Source organism: Balaenoptera acutorostrata, chromosome 5 (genome assembly GCF_949987535.1).
Source record: "Balaenoptera acutorostrata chromosome 5, mBalAcu1.1, whole genome shotgun sequence".
Taxonomy (NCBI): Eukaryota; Metazoa; Chordata; class Mammalia; order Artiodactyla; family Balaenopteridae; genus Balaenoptera; species Balaenoptera acutorostrata.
The window spans coordinates 77,747,522-77,765,868 of record NC_080068.1 but is presented as its reverse complement, the minus strand read 5'-3'; the positions used below and the strand labels follow the sequence as shown (position 1 = coordinate 77,765,868).

General features: G+C 38.6%; 1 protein-coding gene across 14 annotated transcripts in view; it reads right to left on the bottom strand.

Annotated features, from left to right (window-relative positions):
* APBB2 (amyloid beta precursor protein binding family B member 2) overlaps window positions 1-18,347 on the bottom strand; it is a 379,382-nt gene that overhangs the window by 207,966 nt on the left and 153,069 nt on the right. For all 14 annotated transcript variants that reach the window (XM_057546265.1, XM_057546260.1, XM_057546268.1 and 11 more), the window contains one exon: window positions 1,198-1,266. In XM_057546265.1, coding sequence (XP_057402248.1) covers window positions 1,198-1,216 — 19 coding nt within the window. In that variant the 5' untranslated portion in view covers window positions 1,217-1,266. The remainder of the gene's footprint in view (window positions 1-1,197; window positions 1,267-18,347) is intronic.

The following is an 18,347-nucleotide window of genomic DNA, read 5'->3' as shown; positions in this document are numbered from 1 at the left end:
CACATCGTTTACATGTTTGTCAGCTTTATTCTTATGTTTCCATGCTGAGTCTATTTTGCAATGTAATAAAAGACTTTAAATGCTAAAGAATTCCTAGAAGGAATTCTTCTCAACACTTAAAATGTATTCGTCAAAGGACACATGTATTTGCTTTGATTTTGCAAAATTAATATACTTACTCAAATATGGATTTACAAAGAAAATCTACTCCCTGCCCCTAAACCGGCTTCTAAGAATTGCCTCTAAGTTCCTAATTTTCCTGTGTGAATTTAGGTTGGTCACATTGTTTTCAGCTGTCTTTAATAAAAGGATATTTCCGGTCACTCAACTGCCTCTACTTAGCTTAGTGTTTATTTTATTATGTTTTAATTTTAGTTCTCCGTTGAGATGTAACATGCAGTGTTATATAAAGGAGAAAAAGACTTGGACATACTTATTGAGTTTAATTTTAGAATTTAGGGACATTAACATCTATTTGTCCATGGTTTAAATTTACTTATTTAGAAACTCAGAATTTGCAGAGTGGTATGTGCCCTAACAAATATAGAATCTACCTAGATCTATTTGCCACTTACAGTCCTATATTATGTTTAATTCAAAATGTCATTGCAATTGCTTTTTTCTTATTATATTACTATGAGGCTAAAAATTAAATCCCACACCACGTTGTATGCAGACTAGCATCCATCACGACACAGAGAAAGGGGCATACAATGAAATTAAGTTGGTTTTCTTATTAAGGCCTGAAATTAATCAGCATTAGATCCAGGGAGAATTCTGAATTGGGAGCTCTATTCTAGACAAACGCCGCAATGCCTAAGATGCTGTTTATGCAGACTCACCACCAATGCCTCCTTTGTTCAAATTTAACAGTTCACAGGCTATAACATGCAATCCTACATGGCAAAATGTGACAGAGTTTTAGTTTTCTGTTACAGTCAACTAAAATGTTTTCACATTATGATATTAGTAGAGTCATGCAATTAATACATGCATGCAGTTAAGTTCAATTAATTCTTCTATCTTATTTTAAAGATCTACCTTTCTAGTACATTAGTGAGAAACAATAAAAAAGCCAAAACATGTTATTATAGTAAATCATAAGTTTAACATCAAAACAATTATCTAGTATATATATTTGTTAAAGTTCTAAGTCAACTAGTATGCTGCACTGAAACATGTGAAAGTATATCTGACCTGGAAGTACTTCTGACATGGGTCACTGGACGTCAGCAATGGTGCAGGAAATAGGTTATAATCTGAAATCTGAAAAGAGGGATCATTTGAGAAATTAAAACTCCAAATAACAAAGCATGAAAGGAAAAAAGCATAGCATTGAAAATTCTTCTAAAAGCTGTTAAAAATATTAAGCAAATCTTGGCAGATAGTGTCCAAATTTGGTTTACTTATAGTTGGCCAAACCACTTTTGACTGAAATTTGAATTCCTGCTTAACCACATTTCCCACAAACATTTCTTGAGATTTTTTTCCATGCCAAGTTTAAGTTATCTATCTATCGATCTCAAGTTTCCAATGCTTTTTCTCATTAAGAACACACAATTCAGAAGCCAGTAAAGAAAAACACTAGTAAATTTCACCACAAAAATTTAAACCTTCTGTTAAGGAAAAAAAAAAAGGCTATAAACACAACAAAGACAAAAAACAAACTGAAAAAAGAATTCATTACAAATGAACTTATTTACAAAACAGAATCAGACTCACTGACATGGATAACAAACTTATGTTTACCAAAGGGGGAAGGTGGGAGGAAGGATAAATTAGGAGTTTGGGATTAACAGATATATATATATACTATATATAAAACAGATAACTAACAGGACCTACTATATAGCACAGGGAACTATATTCAATATCTTGAAATAACCTATTATGGAATAGAATCTGAAAGAGAATATATATATATATATAACTGAATCAATTTTCTGTACATCTGAAACTCAACGTTGTAAATCAACTATACTTCAAATTAAAAAAAAAGTTCACACCACAGATGACATAAAAAGGTAAATTCCTTTTATATAGAAAGAGCTCTTTGAAATTAAGAAAAATATAAACAAGCCTGTAGGAAAATGAGCAAAGGACAGAAACAAGTCCTAACAACTAACCTCACTCAAAACCGAAGAAAATGCAAATTTAAGTAACAATGACTTACTAGTTTTCCTGTAGCCAACTGCAAAGATTAGTAAGCTTGATAACACATAATCTAAGGCAAGGACACTGGAAACAGGAATTTCTAAATCTTGCTGGTGGGAGTAAAAACTGGTAAAACTCTTTGCAGAGCCATTTAGAAATATATGAGCAAATTTAAAATGCATGGACCCTACTGCTCAGCAATTCCTTTCCTAAGAATTTATTTTACAAATAAACTTACGTAGACTCTGTTGTTCTAAAAGCAAAAGATCAGTAACAATCTAGCTGTTCATCAGTGGATAAGAGCTTCATTAAACTATGATGCAGCCATACAACAGAGTACTGTGCTGCCATTACAAAAAAATGAATCGAATCTACATGACCTGACACAAAAGGGGCCTTAAGACACATCACAAAGGTAAATAATATGCATGATCGAATTTGAGTAAAATTTTTAAAAGCATATACATATATGCTATATGTGTGTATGCATATACACACACACATACTTGCATTTACATAGAAAATGTCTTAAAGGAATAATAAAGAACTAGATACACTGGTAAACCGCCAGTTTACCACATTAGATACATAACAAGGAAAACTGAAAACAGACTTTGTTTTCAATGAGTTGCTATCAGATGTGTCACTTAGAATAACAAACCATTATATTAATTCAAATGTGGATACTGCATGATTCCATTTATATAAAGTACAAAAACAGGAAAAACCTATCTATTATGTCAAGATAGTTTGCCCTGGAGGGCAGGAAAGGGGAAGAAGCAAGAAAGTGGCCTCTGGGATGTTGTGATGGTAATATACTTCTTGATCTGGATGTGAAAATTCATCAAGATGTACCCTTATGTGTACATTTCTGTATGCTTACTATACTTCCATGAAATGTTAAAAAAAAGTTAAATGTTAGTGGTTTTCTAAAGCATTATTCAAGTTGAGAAACTTTATATTTACAAAGACTAAATTCTAATCTAACCTTTCCAAACTAGTAACCTTTAACGGGCATTACTTCCAACTTATGATTTAGATAATGACCTGACAACCTTGTCTACTGGTCCACCATACATTTTAAAATTATATTTGCACATATTGTGGGTAAGGCTCATTACTTTGGTATAATTAAAAGGGTGGGCTTAATTTAAACCGTCCTGAAACAGCAAGAGATGTTTCCTCTATGCACCTTTGCTTCTGCCCTATATCTTTCTCAACTCCTTAAAGGTATTTCACAATTCACTTTTCCTTTCTTTCAGTTTTTGTCTTCAGTATACCTTCAGTTATAAGCATAGCAGATATGATAGCTATCAAGAAAATGAATACCAATAAAGTAGAAAGAAAGCTAAGAAAAGGCTTTACAGGAGTATTTTGAAAAGGCTTGAACAAAAATTTAAAATTTGCATATCTTAGTTTGTATTATACTTAAAATAAAATATTCCTTTTTCCCCAACACAAAACAAACTCTGATTTCTATAAAGTTAATAATTGGACATTCTGCTAATCACTTCATTTTTTTTTTTTTAAGTATTTGTTTATTTATTTATTTATGGCTGTGTTGGGTCTTCGTTTCTGTGCAAGGGCTTTCTCTAGTTGTGGCAAGCGGGGACCACTCTTCATCGCAGTGCGCGGGGCTCTCACTGTCGCGGCCTCTCTTGTTGCGGAGCACAGCCTCCAGACCCGCAGGCTCAGTAGTTGTGGCTCACGGGCCCAGCTGCTCCGCGGCACGTGGGATCTTCCCAGACCAGGGCTCGAACCCGTGTCCCCTGCATTGGCAGGCAGACTCTCAACCACTGCGCCACCAGGGAAGCCCCTCACTTCATTTTTAAAAAGGCCCTGTGCTAGTATTATCATCTGACCAATACTTAATCCATATGTGCCATGAATTATGCTGGGAGCACGAAGCACTTTAGTGAAAAAAAACCCATTCTTCCCTCTTTTGGAACTTATAGACTAGCTGGGGAGATGGATATTAATCAGAAAATTAATCAAATCAGTGTGTAAGTATATATGTTCTAGAGGAAAAGAATTCAGTTCTATGAGAAAATTTAATGAAGGAACAGGTGATATAGATAGCCTGGAGAGTCAGGAAACATTCCCCTGAGAAAGTTAAATTTATGTTGCAATTTGCAGACTAAACAGGATTTAGCAGGATAAAGTTATTAAACACCTAAACGCTATGCAAGGCACTCCCTAGCCCTGGAGATGAAGCACAAAATGCAGAACTGTTTTTCCCTCGGTGCTTATATCCTTGATGAATAAATGTAATGTAGTAAAACAGTTTCCGAGGACTTTGTAGCATGGATTAATTCTACATAAATAATAACCTGAGAAAGTATAAAAGCACTCAAGTATGGTTTTAAGAATATTCTATAGCAGGTAGCCACTAAGAGCAACATGGAGCTACTAACACTTGGAAGGTGAATTTTTAATTTTATTTAAGTATGCAGTTGACCCTTAAACAATGCAGGTTTGAACTGAGCTGATCCCCTTACACCCATTTATTTTTCAATAGTGAATACTGTAGTCCTACGTGATCTGTGGTTGGTTGAATCCTGGGATGTGAAGGGAATGCTTAATCCAGTATTGCTCAAGGGCCCACTGTCATTAATTTAAATATAAATTTATAAACAGATGCTTGACTCTTTGGGGGAAACATTTTAAGTAAGTTTGGAACTTCTTGGGTAGGTAAATCTACTTCCAACTCTAAACTTTATGATCAAGTATTTCCAGTGAAAATTCTACATCTGAGTTGAGTGTTAAAACATGCTGATTTTGGAGCCTTTGCATGAAAATAAATGTAAAATATCTCAATAATTTTAAAACATTGATTACGTGTTGAAATGATAACATTTTGAGTATAATGAGTTAAATAAAATGCATTGTTAAAATTAATTTCACCCATTTTTTAAAATGTGGGTACTAGAAAATTTCAACTTACATATATATGTGGCTTGAATTAGATTTCTATTGGAGAAGTACTGACCTAGGGAATGTAGGTGGATTCTGAAACTTTACCCTACTCAAAATACTATCTTCTTTTCCCAGAAAAAGCAAAGCAAATGCTCCCTCAGCTGTAAGCTAGGGGAGGTATACCAGCTTTCAGAGCAAGTGCCTTTGTTTCCATAAAAATCACATACTGAGTTGCCAAGACACCCAAGACCCAGGGTAGGCCACCACAAGCTCCACGTTAAGAATATAATTGTGGGAATTCCCTGGTGGTCCAGTGGCTAGGACTCTGCACTTTCACTCCCGGGGCCTGGGTTCAATCCCTGGGGCCTGGGTTCAATCCCTGGTCGGGAAACTAAGATCCCACAAGCCTGGGGGCGTGGCCAAAAAAAAAGAGATATAATTGTGATTTCAAAACAAACAATGAAATTAAATGAATCAATTTAGCAACAGGTTTCCCTTCCAGCAGTGTTTTTATGTGTCACATTTAGGAAAATCCATAATGCTTATGTGCCTTGTGACAATGCCACTGGAGCTCAATAAATGTCCAACATGACCACAGAGGAGCAGCCTAAGCAGAAATCACAAAAGCACTAGTAAACAAATAAAAAAGTGAACAAGTAAACTGAATGCCCACTTGTATTTTGGTTCAGTATAAGATGCTATGTACTTTTCCTCCCCATTGGACATAAATATAAAAATTCAAAATTATATACATATATATTAGTTCAATGTTTTATATGATAACACTCCAATCCTCAATGCCTTTATTTTTGTCAATATGATACGCCCAGACCAAGAATGCTTCAGTAAACTATCTCACTATAATCAGGTCCTTATGTGCTCCATTTGCCTTAGTAACTGACAGGTCTTTTTATTTGTGATATTGTGTTTGTAATTTAGAATAAAAAGAATTTTTCCCTTATTTTTATTGTGTATTTTACCTTTCTTCAACATGTAATTATACACTGTACCCAACAGGCTTCAAACAGGAAATAGATGACACATTCAAATGGAATATTTTGAGGAGGGTCTAATTAAAGGACTATTTTTTTTTTTAAAGTGGGCAGAGTAGGAAAATGACAAGAGATAATGCAGACCCCAGGACCAGTAAGAGCAAGTAACCACTCCCGGTCTGAAGGAAGAGAGAACAGCGTGCAGGGTGAGCACGGCCCACCACCACGGAGGTTCACAGCCAGCTTTCAGCAACCGTGTGCAAAACTGGTGTCTTCTCCTGCTCTCACTGCCTGATCCTTTGACTATAAGGATGAGAAATTACTCCTTAATAAGCTAAAGTTGTGTGTAACTCCTTTTTTCCAAAAATAAATGAAAACTCCCAAGTGTTCATCCATTCAGATCCAGCTCAAGTACTGCATCCTTGATAAAATGTTCTCTGAATTACCTACTTGTTTAATCACTATTATCCCACCACTAAACTTTCTACACACTTCTATTATTACGCTTAAGGCACAACATTAAATTTTTATTTTTATCTTCTTTCCCAACAGAGGGTAAATACCTTGAAAGGAGGACTGCCTTACTTATTTTTATTTTTTTAATTGAGGTATAATTGACATAAAATTATATTTTCAGGTGTAGAACATAATGATTTGATATTTTTATATATTGCAAAATGATCACTACACTAAGTCCAGTTAACATCCATCACCATACACAGTTACAAAACTTTTTTTTATCTTGTGATGAGAACTTCCTATGTACTTTTAAAGGATGCCAGAGAAACAAAAGATAAAAAATAAAAATAAGACAAAGAATTTCACTTTACCTCTCTTCCCCAAATACAGTTAAAAAAAAAAATCTGACAAATTCCTCTCAATTTACTTCGCTCTCTGTCCTGTGCACTGCCTCTTTAGACCCTTAGTACTTCACCTGGTTCCGTAATTCCTATCATGGCCTCAGTCTAATCCCTCCTGACACCTCCCCTCAGATCCATCCCAGCTCCACAACGCCAGACAAACACTGCTCTGTTCACAATCACTCCCAATCCAAAGGCCTCCAGAATAAAGTTCTTTTCAGCCACTGAGAACCTAATACCCAGTTGATTCTAGAACTTATTTTTAGAGAGCCCTCTTTTCTCACTGGTTTTTAACCTGGGAAAACTATCTGGGGAAAAGAGCCACGTTAAGTGTGTCCTAACAAATTTCTGAGTTTATGGACCCTCCCCAGCTCATCTACCTTATTAGCCTGGTGTTGGGCCCACAGTAGGTCTAAACAGTTATTTTTTAGACACTTTGTGATCTTCACAATTCTGAGGCTGCTTGTCCTCTTCCCAGCTTAAGAATATTGGGTGGGGCTTCCCTGGTGGTGCAGTGGCTAAGAATCTGCCTGCCAATGCAGGGGACACGGGTTTGAGCCCTGGTCCGGGAAGATCCCACATGCTGCGGAGCAACTAAGCCCGTGCGCCACAACTACTGAGCCTGCGCTCTAGAGCCCTCGAGCCACAACTATTGAGCCTGCGCTCTAGAGCCCACGAGCCACAACTACTGAGCCTGTGCTCTAGAGCCCACGAGCCACAACTACTGAAGCCTGTGCTCTAGAGCCCATGCTCTGCAACAAGAGAAGCCCGCGCACCGCAACAAAGAGTAGCTCCCGTTTGCCACAACTAGAGAAAGCCTGCGCACAGCAACGAAGACCCAGCACAACCAAAAACTAAATAAATACATAAGCCTGTGTTCAGACCATCATTTAAAAAAAAAAAAAGAACAAGCGTGTAAAATTGTATCTCACTCTGCAGGTGGGTTCTAAAGTCAGAAAATGAGGCAAAACTTGACAACAAACTTACTTTGAAAAATCCTTTAAATTGCCTTAGCACAACACACAGTTTCCATTAAACAATTAAAGTGTGTGCAATTTTATGATGCATACACAATAAAGAGTATTTCATAAGTATATGTATATGCAAATTTTTATTTCAGCATTTTGTTTTTCCATGGAGAAGAGAGGTGTGACATATAATATTGCACACTATGGGAATAAACTTGATTTTTTTTTAATTTGACATATAATTACTAGTACAATTTCTTGCCATCTGCATACCTGGGTGCTGCATATCTGCTGTTAAGAATCACTGTTCTGGAAGAGCCTAAATTTACCACTTCTACAACTTAAAATAGAGGGAAAAAATTGCAACAATAAAGGTACAGGGACTAATCCTATCGCTAATGTCTATATCTGAAGCAAAAACACTTCAAGAGGTTGATTTGTGATTTTAGCTTTTTATCTTACTTGAGTCAATGTTCTCAAAGCCAGATTTCAAAAGCAACTCCAAGAACAAAGAAAAATAAACACAGGAAAAACCATGTTTCCGGAACTATATCCCAGGGTAAAACATCAACAACCAGAAAATAAATATTTTCAAGACAAAACAATAAATGTAGGTTTCTCCACTTACAAATTACCTTTGTAACTCTTAACAAGAAAATTTTTATGCTCCCTCCACAAACATACTTGATCCCCATTTTTCATATTTCAAAAGTATAACATCTGCAGTTTAGAAATAACAGCAATGTTTAATGCTTCTAAGAAGTGCCAACTTAGGACTTCCCTGGTGGCGCAGTGGTTAGGAATCCTCCTGCCAATGCAGGGGACACAGGTTTGAGCCCTCGTCTGGGAAGACCCCACATGCTGCGGAGCAACTAAGCCCGTGCGCCACAACTACTGAGCCTGCGCTCTAGAGCCCACGAGCCACAACTACTGAGCCCACGTGCCTACAGCCCGTGCTCCTCAACAAGAGAAGCCACCTCAATGAGAAGCCCGTGCACCGCAACGAAGAGTAGCCCCGGCGCACTGCAACTAGAGAAAGCCCGCGCGCAGCAACAAAGACCCAACTCAGCCAAAAATAAATAAATAAATAAATAAATAAATTTTAAAAAGGAAGTGCCAACTTAGAATTTGCTGCTGGAGGATGAAATGCGTTAATGGCCTCAATCAGCAGCTTCTCTGTATCCTCGCTGTCTGTCGCTTTGCAGTCCCTTCTCACTGACTGGCTTTGCTATGTCACTTGCTTTGGTCAGTTGAAGGTTAGCAAGTGGGATGGCACAGAAGCTGGCAAAGCATAGCCCATTTCCAGCCCCCTGAGAAAGATATGATCTGTACCACCGCCACGAGGACACACCCGGGCTGGCCTGTTGAAAGGATGTTGGAGACTTGGGTAGCATAGCTGAGTCCTCTTGGCCAAGGCCACTGAGATCAGCCTAAGCCAGCTGACCATCAGACATGTGGGAGAGCCCTGCAGAGATCTGCAACTATACCGGCAGCTGACTGAAAGCACATGAGTGAACCTAGCAAAGGCTGTAAAAATGACTCATCCATTCTGTAGAAACTAATGGCTACCGTTTAAGCCACTAAATTTTGGGGTGGTTCATTGCGTAGCGCTACTGTGGCAACAGACAAATGATAACACTAACTATACCCACAACAACCAAAATGAGACAACAGAAGAGCCATTGGGATTAAACCTGAATTGATCCAGGGAAGGTATGATGCTGTGTGAGGACCCTGCTTCAGGGAATCAAGTTTTTTCTTGGAGATTTATGCCCTCCCTCAGTCACATAGCACTGTCTTGATCAATATAGGCTGCATCTTTGGTTTCTACAGTTGTTCATTCACAATACACAACCATTTACATGTTGCACATAAGAGTATTCCATGACAGCAAATTTTCGGAATTTGTCATAAGGACATATAAGCACCATTATTTCTACCAGGAACAAGTTAAATGTCCATCAATAGAAGACTGATTTAATTTATACGATGGAATACTATGCATCATTTATTTAAAAGTGAGGATATTTCTATATTTAGTTATATAGAAAGATTTCTACTAAATATTGAATGAAAAACTAACGATAAAACAGTATGATGAGTATACTGGCATTTCATACCCACTGCTGGCAACTTTTCTGTATGTTTGAAAATTAGAATAAAAAGTTGGAACAAAGGCAGCATGTATAGTGTCATTCTTTCATAAATTTTTAAAACTATTTTTATGGTAAAATAAAACACAGATTTAGAAAATCACACAAAACAGTTTATTAATTATTATAAACAAACCACTCTTATAACTACCACCCAGATCAAGAAACAGACTTTTCTAGCCAACTCAAAATGCCCTCCATGAATTTCTTCCTTTCCTCTAAAAGTAAACAAACTATCTTGAACTTATCATATTCACTTCCTTGTGTTTCTTTATGATATCATTACCCAAGGTTACAACTCTGGTCAACACAGTTAATTCTTATCCATTTTTTTAAAAATATGACATGTATTTTAAGTTATGTTTACCTCCCCCATTATCCTTCTCTTTATCATACAATTTATTCCTTAGAGAATCTGGACCACTTGAACTATGGAGTTTCCACAGTATGAATTCTGCTGACTACATATTCATGGTGCAGGTTAACATGTTCCTCCACCCTTCCTGCAAATTGGCAGCTGTATTCAGAGGCTTGAAAAACACTGAGATTCAATCCATTTGGTTGTATGATCTTTCATCAGGAAGCACACGATATCTGGTTTTCTTGGGTTTCTAATGTCAGGTGCCATTATCACTCAATGCCCGGATCCATTAAATCACGGGGGTTGCAAAATAATGATAGTCTAATTCTCTCATTTCATTCTCATTTACTGGGTGGAAAAAAATTTAGGAAGGGCCTCCCCTCATCTACTACATGGTTATCCAGTGATCTGTTCATATAAGAAAGGCAGGGTAAACACTTGGTTCTTTCTTGACCACTTCTAAGACAATGAACTGGTGATCCATTAACCTCAGGTAACCAATAATTTGTTTTTCTTATCATCAACCCTCACAGATTTAAACATACTTGGAATTCTTATTTTTGAAGCTCTAATTGCCCCATGCCAGTAGAAGCCTCTTCAAGTTGGCTCCTGAGTCCTTTTGACATGGTCCTAATAATCTTTGATAACAACCTTGCTAGCTATTATCTTGAGATGTCCTGGCTCATCTTGTATCTCTCCAGTTATTTTCATTGTTTAAAGCTCACTCTTTAGGAGATTCCTTAAGAAGAGTTCATGGGAACAATATTTCCTCCTCTCACTTCTTGCATGTTAATGCAATGTTGGTGTTCTTCACATATGCAAGTCAATATTGCTAGACATAAAAAGTACAGGCTCATATTTTCTTCTCTTAGAGGACCTTAAATATGTTATCCCATTTTCTTCTGCTATAAAAGGTTTCTTCAAAAAGTCTGAGAACAATCTAATTCTTTTGCTGCTGTTTTTCTCTTTTTTTCTAGATGCCCAAAGGACTTTGCTTTTTCTTCTTTTTAATCCACTAATTTTACTAAAACATCTTGGCATTGATTGTTCTAGGCTGATATCCTAAAATACATGATTTGCCCTTTAAAAATGTCATTTAAAATCTTTTTCTCAGGAAAATTTTTTGAAATATAGTATTTGTACTGTTCCCTTGCTTTGGTTTGCTTTTCCTATTATGGTATGTTCGATCTTCTTTTCCTATTTTTAATATCTGTCACCTTTTTCCAAATTTTATTTCTTTCTTCATTTCCTTTCAATTTTTAACTTTTTCCTCCTTTTCACCGTTAATTTCTCTTAGGGCAGTATTTGTGGTATTTATCTGATTTTGTGTTCCATCTAAGAATTTATTTCTAAAGTGATTTTTTTTAAATTTCTAATTCTTTGAGCTCTGTCATCTTGTCTGAGATTTTTCTAATTCAGATTATGCTGTTCTTTCATGTCTTGGATAATTTTTAATTATCTCTTTTTCTTTTGAAATAATATGTTAGTTTTTTTTTAAGCATATCTTTTTAGCATGTTTTCATTGTCTATAAGGATATAACTGTGTTCCCTTTTTTTCTTCTTAATACTAAGTCTGTATGGGGTTTAATCTTATTAGTTTTCTGTACTTTTATAAAGTTTCATGTAGGTGCAGAACACTGGCAAAGTTAATAAATAGTTCATAAAGGAATGAATAGACAAGTTCATCAAAATGTTAACAGCAGTAATCTCTGTGCGGTAGGATTTAGAAAAGTGTCTTCTAATGTTTCATATGTTGATTTGTGTAAATTTTTTAATAATGAATATGAAGTGTTTTCATATTCAGAGCAAAAGAGTTATTTTCAAATTGAAAGAAATAAAGTGTGTACTTGAAGATATATATACACACATGCCATATATCTTTTAAAATAAATAGGTAAAGAAGTAGCAAGCAACCCATCCCATTCCCCTACCTGCACTGCATATGTCTCCTATTCATAAATGAAGGCTCTGGGGTAAACGGTGACAAGGCTAAGTTTTACTAAGGAAGACTAGTTCAGAGTTGGTGAAAAGGAAGACAGCTACCACCCAACTGCTTTCCATGCTGTATTTGACAGATTTTACTCTGCAGCTCAGAAAACACGTTAATAGGACTTCTCATGGTGAGAGGAAGAGATTAAAAAAGCAAAGAACCCTGTTGTGACAGTTTGGCACTATATGGAAATGGCTCACAGTGCCTGCAATTCATGGAACAAAGGTAACATCTTTTCATAAATCTATACTCCAAGACATTCCAAATATACACCTGAGAAATGCCGACGGCGGTGATAGCGAAGCACCAAACAGAACAATCGCAAACAAGAATGAGATGAAGCCTTAATTTGCTTAACTGGGCTTTAATATACCTCTCAGAGAAAACATAAGAGATGAACTGCCTCATAAAGCAATGGTCTTCTCCAGTTCTTTTTTTTTTTTTTAACAAGATAATTAAAGGAAAGGAAAGAGCAAGGATCTTGTTAAATTGGCCAAGGAAAATGATTTCATCTGAAGTAGAATGCGTGAGTTTTTGAAGAAAGGATTTCAAGTTTCCCCACAGAGCTGACACAGGTCATTTGGTAATGCCTACATCAGAAAGCGAAGCCATTCCAAGCGTAGACAGCATGGAACACCCGGCAGGCCCTATTAACAGAGGCAAGACGGAAGGCTGGGGGAACCATGGCCTTGTGGAAAGAGCACTGGAATGGGGAGTCAGGACACATGGGATCTGACTTCTTGACTTGTGACTCTGAGGAATCTAGTTCACTTTGTCACCTGTTAATATTTCTTAGAGAAACCCATTATTCATTCCCCTATCCTATCTCGGTAGTGAGAACAAAGGAGGTAATGAGAAAAATCTCTGCATGACGAGGACTACAAGTGCAAAATTATTAGTTTATAATGAAATTGTGTTTCAGTTGCTAAATATAAAAGTCCCACTGTGCAGTAATGTTGTGAATTAAAAACCAGAGGAAGGGAAATGAGGGTCCAGGTATTCTGAACCCAGCAGAAGAAGAAACTATGTCCACTTCTCTTCTCCTCTAAGCTCTAAGACACTTTTCTGAGGGAAAGGAGAGGCAGATAAACGTATACCTCAAAAGCGACTCAAGATTCCATGCCAGATCCTTGACTGAGACAGTGATAAGAGCCAAGGATCTTTTACGGTTTGGGCTGAGATTCATCCAGAATAGGCTATGCTCCCAAAGGTCACCACATATGGCTTGCCTACTGAGCCCGAATTTCTAACCAAAGCTCCGGGGATAATATTAAGCCCTGGGTAACTAACAATTGTTGAAGGCTTCCTCTGAGCTAAACATACACAGTGTGCACAATCTTTCTCAGATCTTACAAGCCCTAGGAGGTGGGCACCATTATTCTCCTCCTTTCACAAGCAGGACACGGAGCTATATGGAGATTAAGAAACTTGCAAAACATCAGGCAGCTAATAAGCAGCAGGGCTCAGGCTCCAAACCTGGTCTACTGATTGCAGGATGCTTAGCTTAATATTCTACTCTACTGCCTCTTCCACGAAGTGGAAAGAAAGAGGGAGCTGGTGAAGCAGGGACTCCAAAGATCCCATTTACAGAGGTTATTGATCCCTCACCTACGGGTTCCAGGAGAAGGTGAGTGTCATAACCAAGCAATCAGGAAATGGCTTCTCTCCCGTTGCCTAACAAAAGCAACACAGAGCTTTCCTTCTGACCTGCCTCCTAATTATCTCTGGAGCTCTCTTTTTCTGCCGGAGAAATCCTTTCCCCTCCCCTTTGGACTTTTCCTGATGCTTCTAACATCACTTCCCCAATCCCTCTCCATGAAAACCAAATCCACTCTACATTTCAAAAACTATAGTTTAATCCCATTTCAACACAATATGCATATGAATCAATCCTGATTTCACCATAGAGTGGCTTAGAAGAGATTTGGAAATTGTCTGAATAACAATAATTTCTAATACTTTTATCACACTGACTATTTACCAGGCACTGTTTCAAGACTTATGTATATTAACCATTTCAATCCTTATAATCACCCTATGAGGAGGGAACTATTATTATCCCCATTTTATAGATGAGGTTAACAGGCAACAAAATACTGAATAATTGCTCCAGGTCATATCTGCAGCAGGTGATGATGCTATTTTGTTTTCAACATCTCTGAACTTCAGTTCTCTCATCTTGAAAATAAGAATAACAATAACATGGTTACTAGGCAGAAATGAAATAAACATGCATAAAGCAGTTTAACACAATACTTAGATTCCCCCATCTCCCTCTAGTATTTCTCGGATCATCCTAAGGTACTACCCAGAAATTTTTAATTGGATGAGAACAGGGAGATAAGAGAAGTGCTCAGTATTCAGACATGCTGTCCCATCTGTGCATCACAACACCCCTTTGACGCAAATATTACCTCCCCCATTTTACAGATGAGAGACAAGAGAACCCACGCGTGGACCTTTTGCTAGTGACTGGACCAGGCCTTGAACCCACATATGCATCCTGTCTTTCCAAGGTTTTTAAGGGGCTTGAGGACAGGGATAGCCCAGTCTTCTTGTCCCTTCATCTTCCCCTTGTAGCCAGACCCAGAATAGCGCATGCTGTATAAATTCCACACGCAACCGATGCTTATGTGACTTGCCAGGGTTACCTTTCCCTGGGAGATGAAGATGTAAAACCAAAATCAAATACAACAATAGGTGCATCACATTTACTGACCCTGCCCAATTAGCAACTCCTCCGATTAGAGGGGAAAAAAAGAAGGATGGAAGGAGAAGGAATGATGGAGGGAGGAGAGGAAGAAAAGGAGGAGAAGAAAATGCCCAAGACTGCAGATATTGTGATGAAACATAAACCCAAACCGTAAATGCCATGTTCTCTCATCCACTTCAGGATTTTTTTTTTTCCCAGAAGGATGTTAGCTACCGATCTTGCTACTGCTGTCCCTTCAGGGTCCTTCAGCTGGGACCTGCAGTTAGAGGCCTCAGAGAAGACCTGCCAGGCCAGGATCGGCCTTCTCAGAAAGGCGACAGGAGGGAAGAACACTGCTCCCAGCCCTGACCTGCGGGCAGAGCCGCCACCGGAACAGGGCGTTCCTCCCAGCACCGGATGCCCACTCACAAAGGAACACCACCATCTCCTCCATCTCCCTCCCATCAACACCTAAAGGGCGGACAGGAAAGCGGAAGTAAAGGGTGGACAGGAAAGCGGAAGTAAAGGGTCACTGCTGGGGAAGCCGAAACAAAAGGTGACCTCCAGATGCAGAACCACACCCATCACCTCTCCTGCTCTCACACCCCATATTCTATATATATATATATATATATATATATATATATATATATATATATATATTTATTTAATTTATTTTTGGCTGCATTGGGTCTTCGTTGCTGTGTGTGGGCTTTCTCTAGTTGGGGCGAGCGGAGACTACTCTTCGCTGCGGTGCGTGGGCTTCTCATTGTGGTGGCTTCTCTTGTTGCAGAGCATGGGCTCTAGAGCGCAGGCTCAGTAGTTGTGGCGCACGGACTTAGTTGCTCTGCGGCATGTGGGATCTTCCCGGACCAGGGCTCAAACCCGTGTCCCCTGCATTGGCAGGCAGATTCTCAGCCACTGCACCACCAGGGAAGCCCCACCCAATATTCTTAAGCTGGGAAGAGGACAAGCAGCCTCAGAATTGTGAAGATCACAACGTGTCTAAAAAATAACTGTTTAGACCTACTGTGGGCCCAACACCAGGCTAAGATAGATGAGCTGGGGAGGGTCCATAAACTCAGAAATTTGTTAGGATACACTTACGTGGCTCTTTTCCCCAGATAGTTTTCCCAGGTTAAAAACCAGTGAGAAAAGAGGGCTCTGTAAAAATAAATCACCACCTTCCCATCAAATCTCCTTCTCAACTTCCCAAATCCAGTGAGGCAGACCTCCAAGCGATGTCTCAATTATCTCTGACTCTGTCCCTCCCCGGCCTCCGTATGCAATTGGGGACCTGGCACCATGATCCATCTCAGAAGCTCCTGCGAGCTGTATTCTCCTCCCTTCATTTCCACGCCAAGCTTTGACTTCTCTCCTGGAGGCCTTCCATCACCTCCTGACCACCCTTCTGCCCTCACTTCAGTCCTCCTGCACTCTCCTACAGATCCATCTTCCTAAGAGAATCCACCACCTTTATCACCACCAGACCATGTTCCAGACCATTAAAAGTGGGACTCCAGGGCCAGTCCTGGGTGTGAAGTCTTTCTCTATCATGTCCTATGAGTATCTCTTTGGGTTAAGTCATCTAACCTCTCTGTGCCTCAGTTTCCTCAACTGTAAAATGGAGACGAGAGTACCTACATCAAAGGCTTGTGGGAATTAAACAGGCGAGAGCACGTGAAGCATTCAGAACAGGGGTGGCATACAGCCTGGGCTGTGTAAGTGTTAGCTATCATCATCATCGTTATTATTTTAAGAGCACCTCACTGGCTACCAAATAAAATCCCCACTCCATTGATGGGCTCTCAAGGTGCTCCACACACTGGCCCGAACTGGCCTGAACTTGTCCCTAATCTCTATGGACAGAGGCCTTTCCTCTACCGCCTGACCCCAAAGGGGCACCAGACTGGGCTCTGCACCCTTTCCTGAACTGCCTGAAATGGTCCCACTCACACGCTCCTACCGGTGGCTCTGCCTGGGATGCCCTGCCTCCCACCACCAGTGCCTGTCAAACCCTCAGCAGCACTCAAGGATGAGCTCAAACGCTGATCTACCCAAGGTCATCCATCTGCCATCTGAATTCCAGCACACGGCCCTGAAGATGTTAATAAATCTAGAAGGTTTCATGGTCCTGCCCCTACCTGCCCAAGAGCTACTTTCTGGTCCACCTTAAAGAAATAACTTTCGTCCTCTACGGGCTTCAGTTTCCTATCTGTAAAACGAGGCAGTCAGAACAGACAGCTTATAAAGCTTTCTTCTGAAGGCCCTTGGGTTATACAAACAATGTCTCCTTGTTCCTTTGGGAAAATCTTTCATTAAGGAAGAGGGTGCATAGGGTAACCACATGTTTTTTTTTTTTTTTTAATGAATGACTAATTGTTTTAAGTCTCAAGTTCTAAGGTTATGAAAAAAGTGAGATTTTATTAGATGATGTTTACAATTCCTTTCTCTTTATAATTTGATGACCCTATGACTTATAGTCCCTTTTTTCCCTAACAGCTTAGAATACAATTTCATTTTATACTTTATATCATCTCCATGATGCACACCACAGGGTTATTTCTACTTTCCCCCTGGAAAACAATTCATTGAGTGCTATACCGAAAGACCAAGACAGTAAAAAACAAAACAAAAACAAAAACAAATCCAAATTATTTCCCCTACCCCTCAATTCAGCAAGTGAGAATTCCAGGACAAGTTTTTTTCCATAAAAATACAGATCCAGCCCCCAAATTTCTTGAAACCACCAGGGTGGAACTTAGCCATAAAAAAGTTTGAAAAGAAGCAGAAAATTTAATAATACCATTACCCTGAAATCCAATAAAGCCTGTTGGAGCTTCACATTTTTAAGAAATCAGACTATTTATGCTATTACCCCTAGTACTATTATACTTTCCTATAAAGCCATAAATACGATGTAGTTCACCAGAACACTGACTAAGACCATCACACAAAAGGCCATAAGGAAGATAGTGGCCATGAAGTATGGTTCCGTGGTACTTGCTACAGCAGGTTCACACAGACGAATTCATTTATTTAAAAAATTATATTTCTAAGGCCACAACTCAACATCTTCAACTGTGAACAACTTTTAATACAAGTTACAACTTCCTTTTCAGAAACTGTTTTCACACAGGCTAAAGGTCATACTGAATATCAAGGGACATTTATGAGGTAATCACAACACACAGGACGAAACTTATAATACCGCATCTTCATATTTGCTTCAGTTAGCATTGTGCTCACCTTTAAGTATCA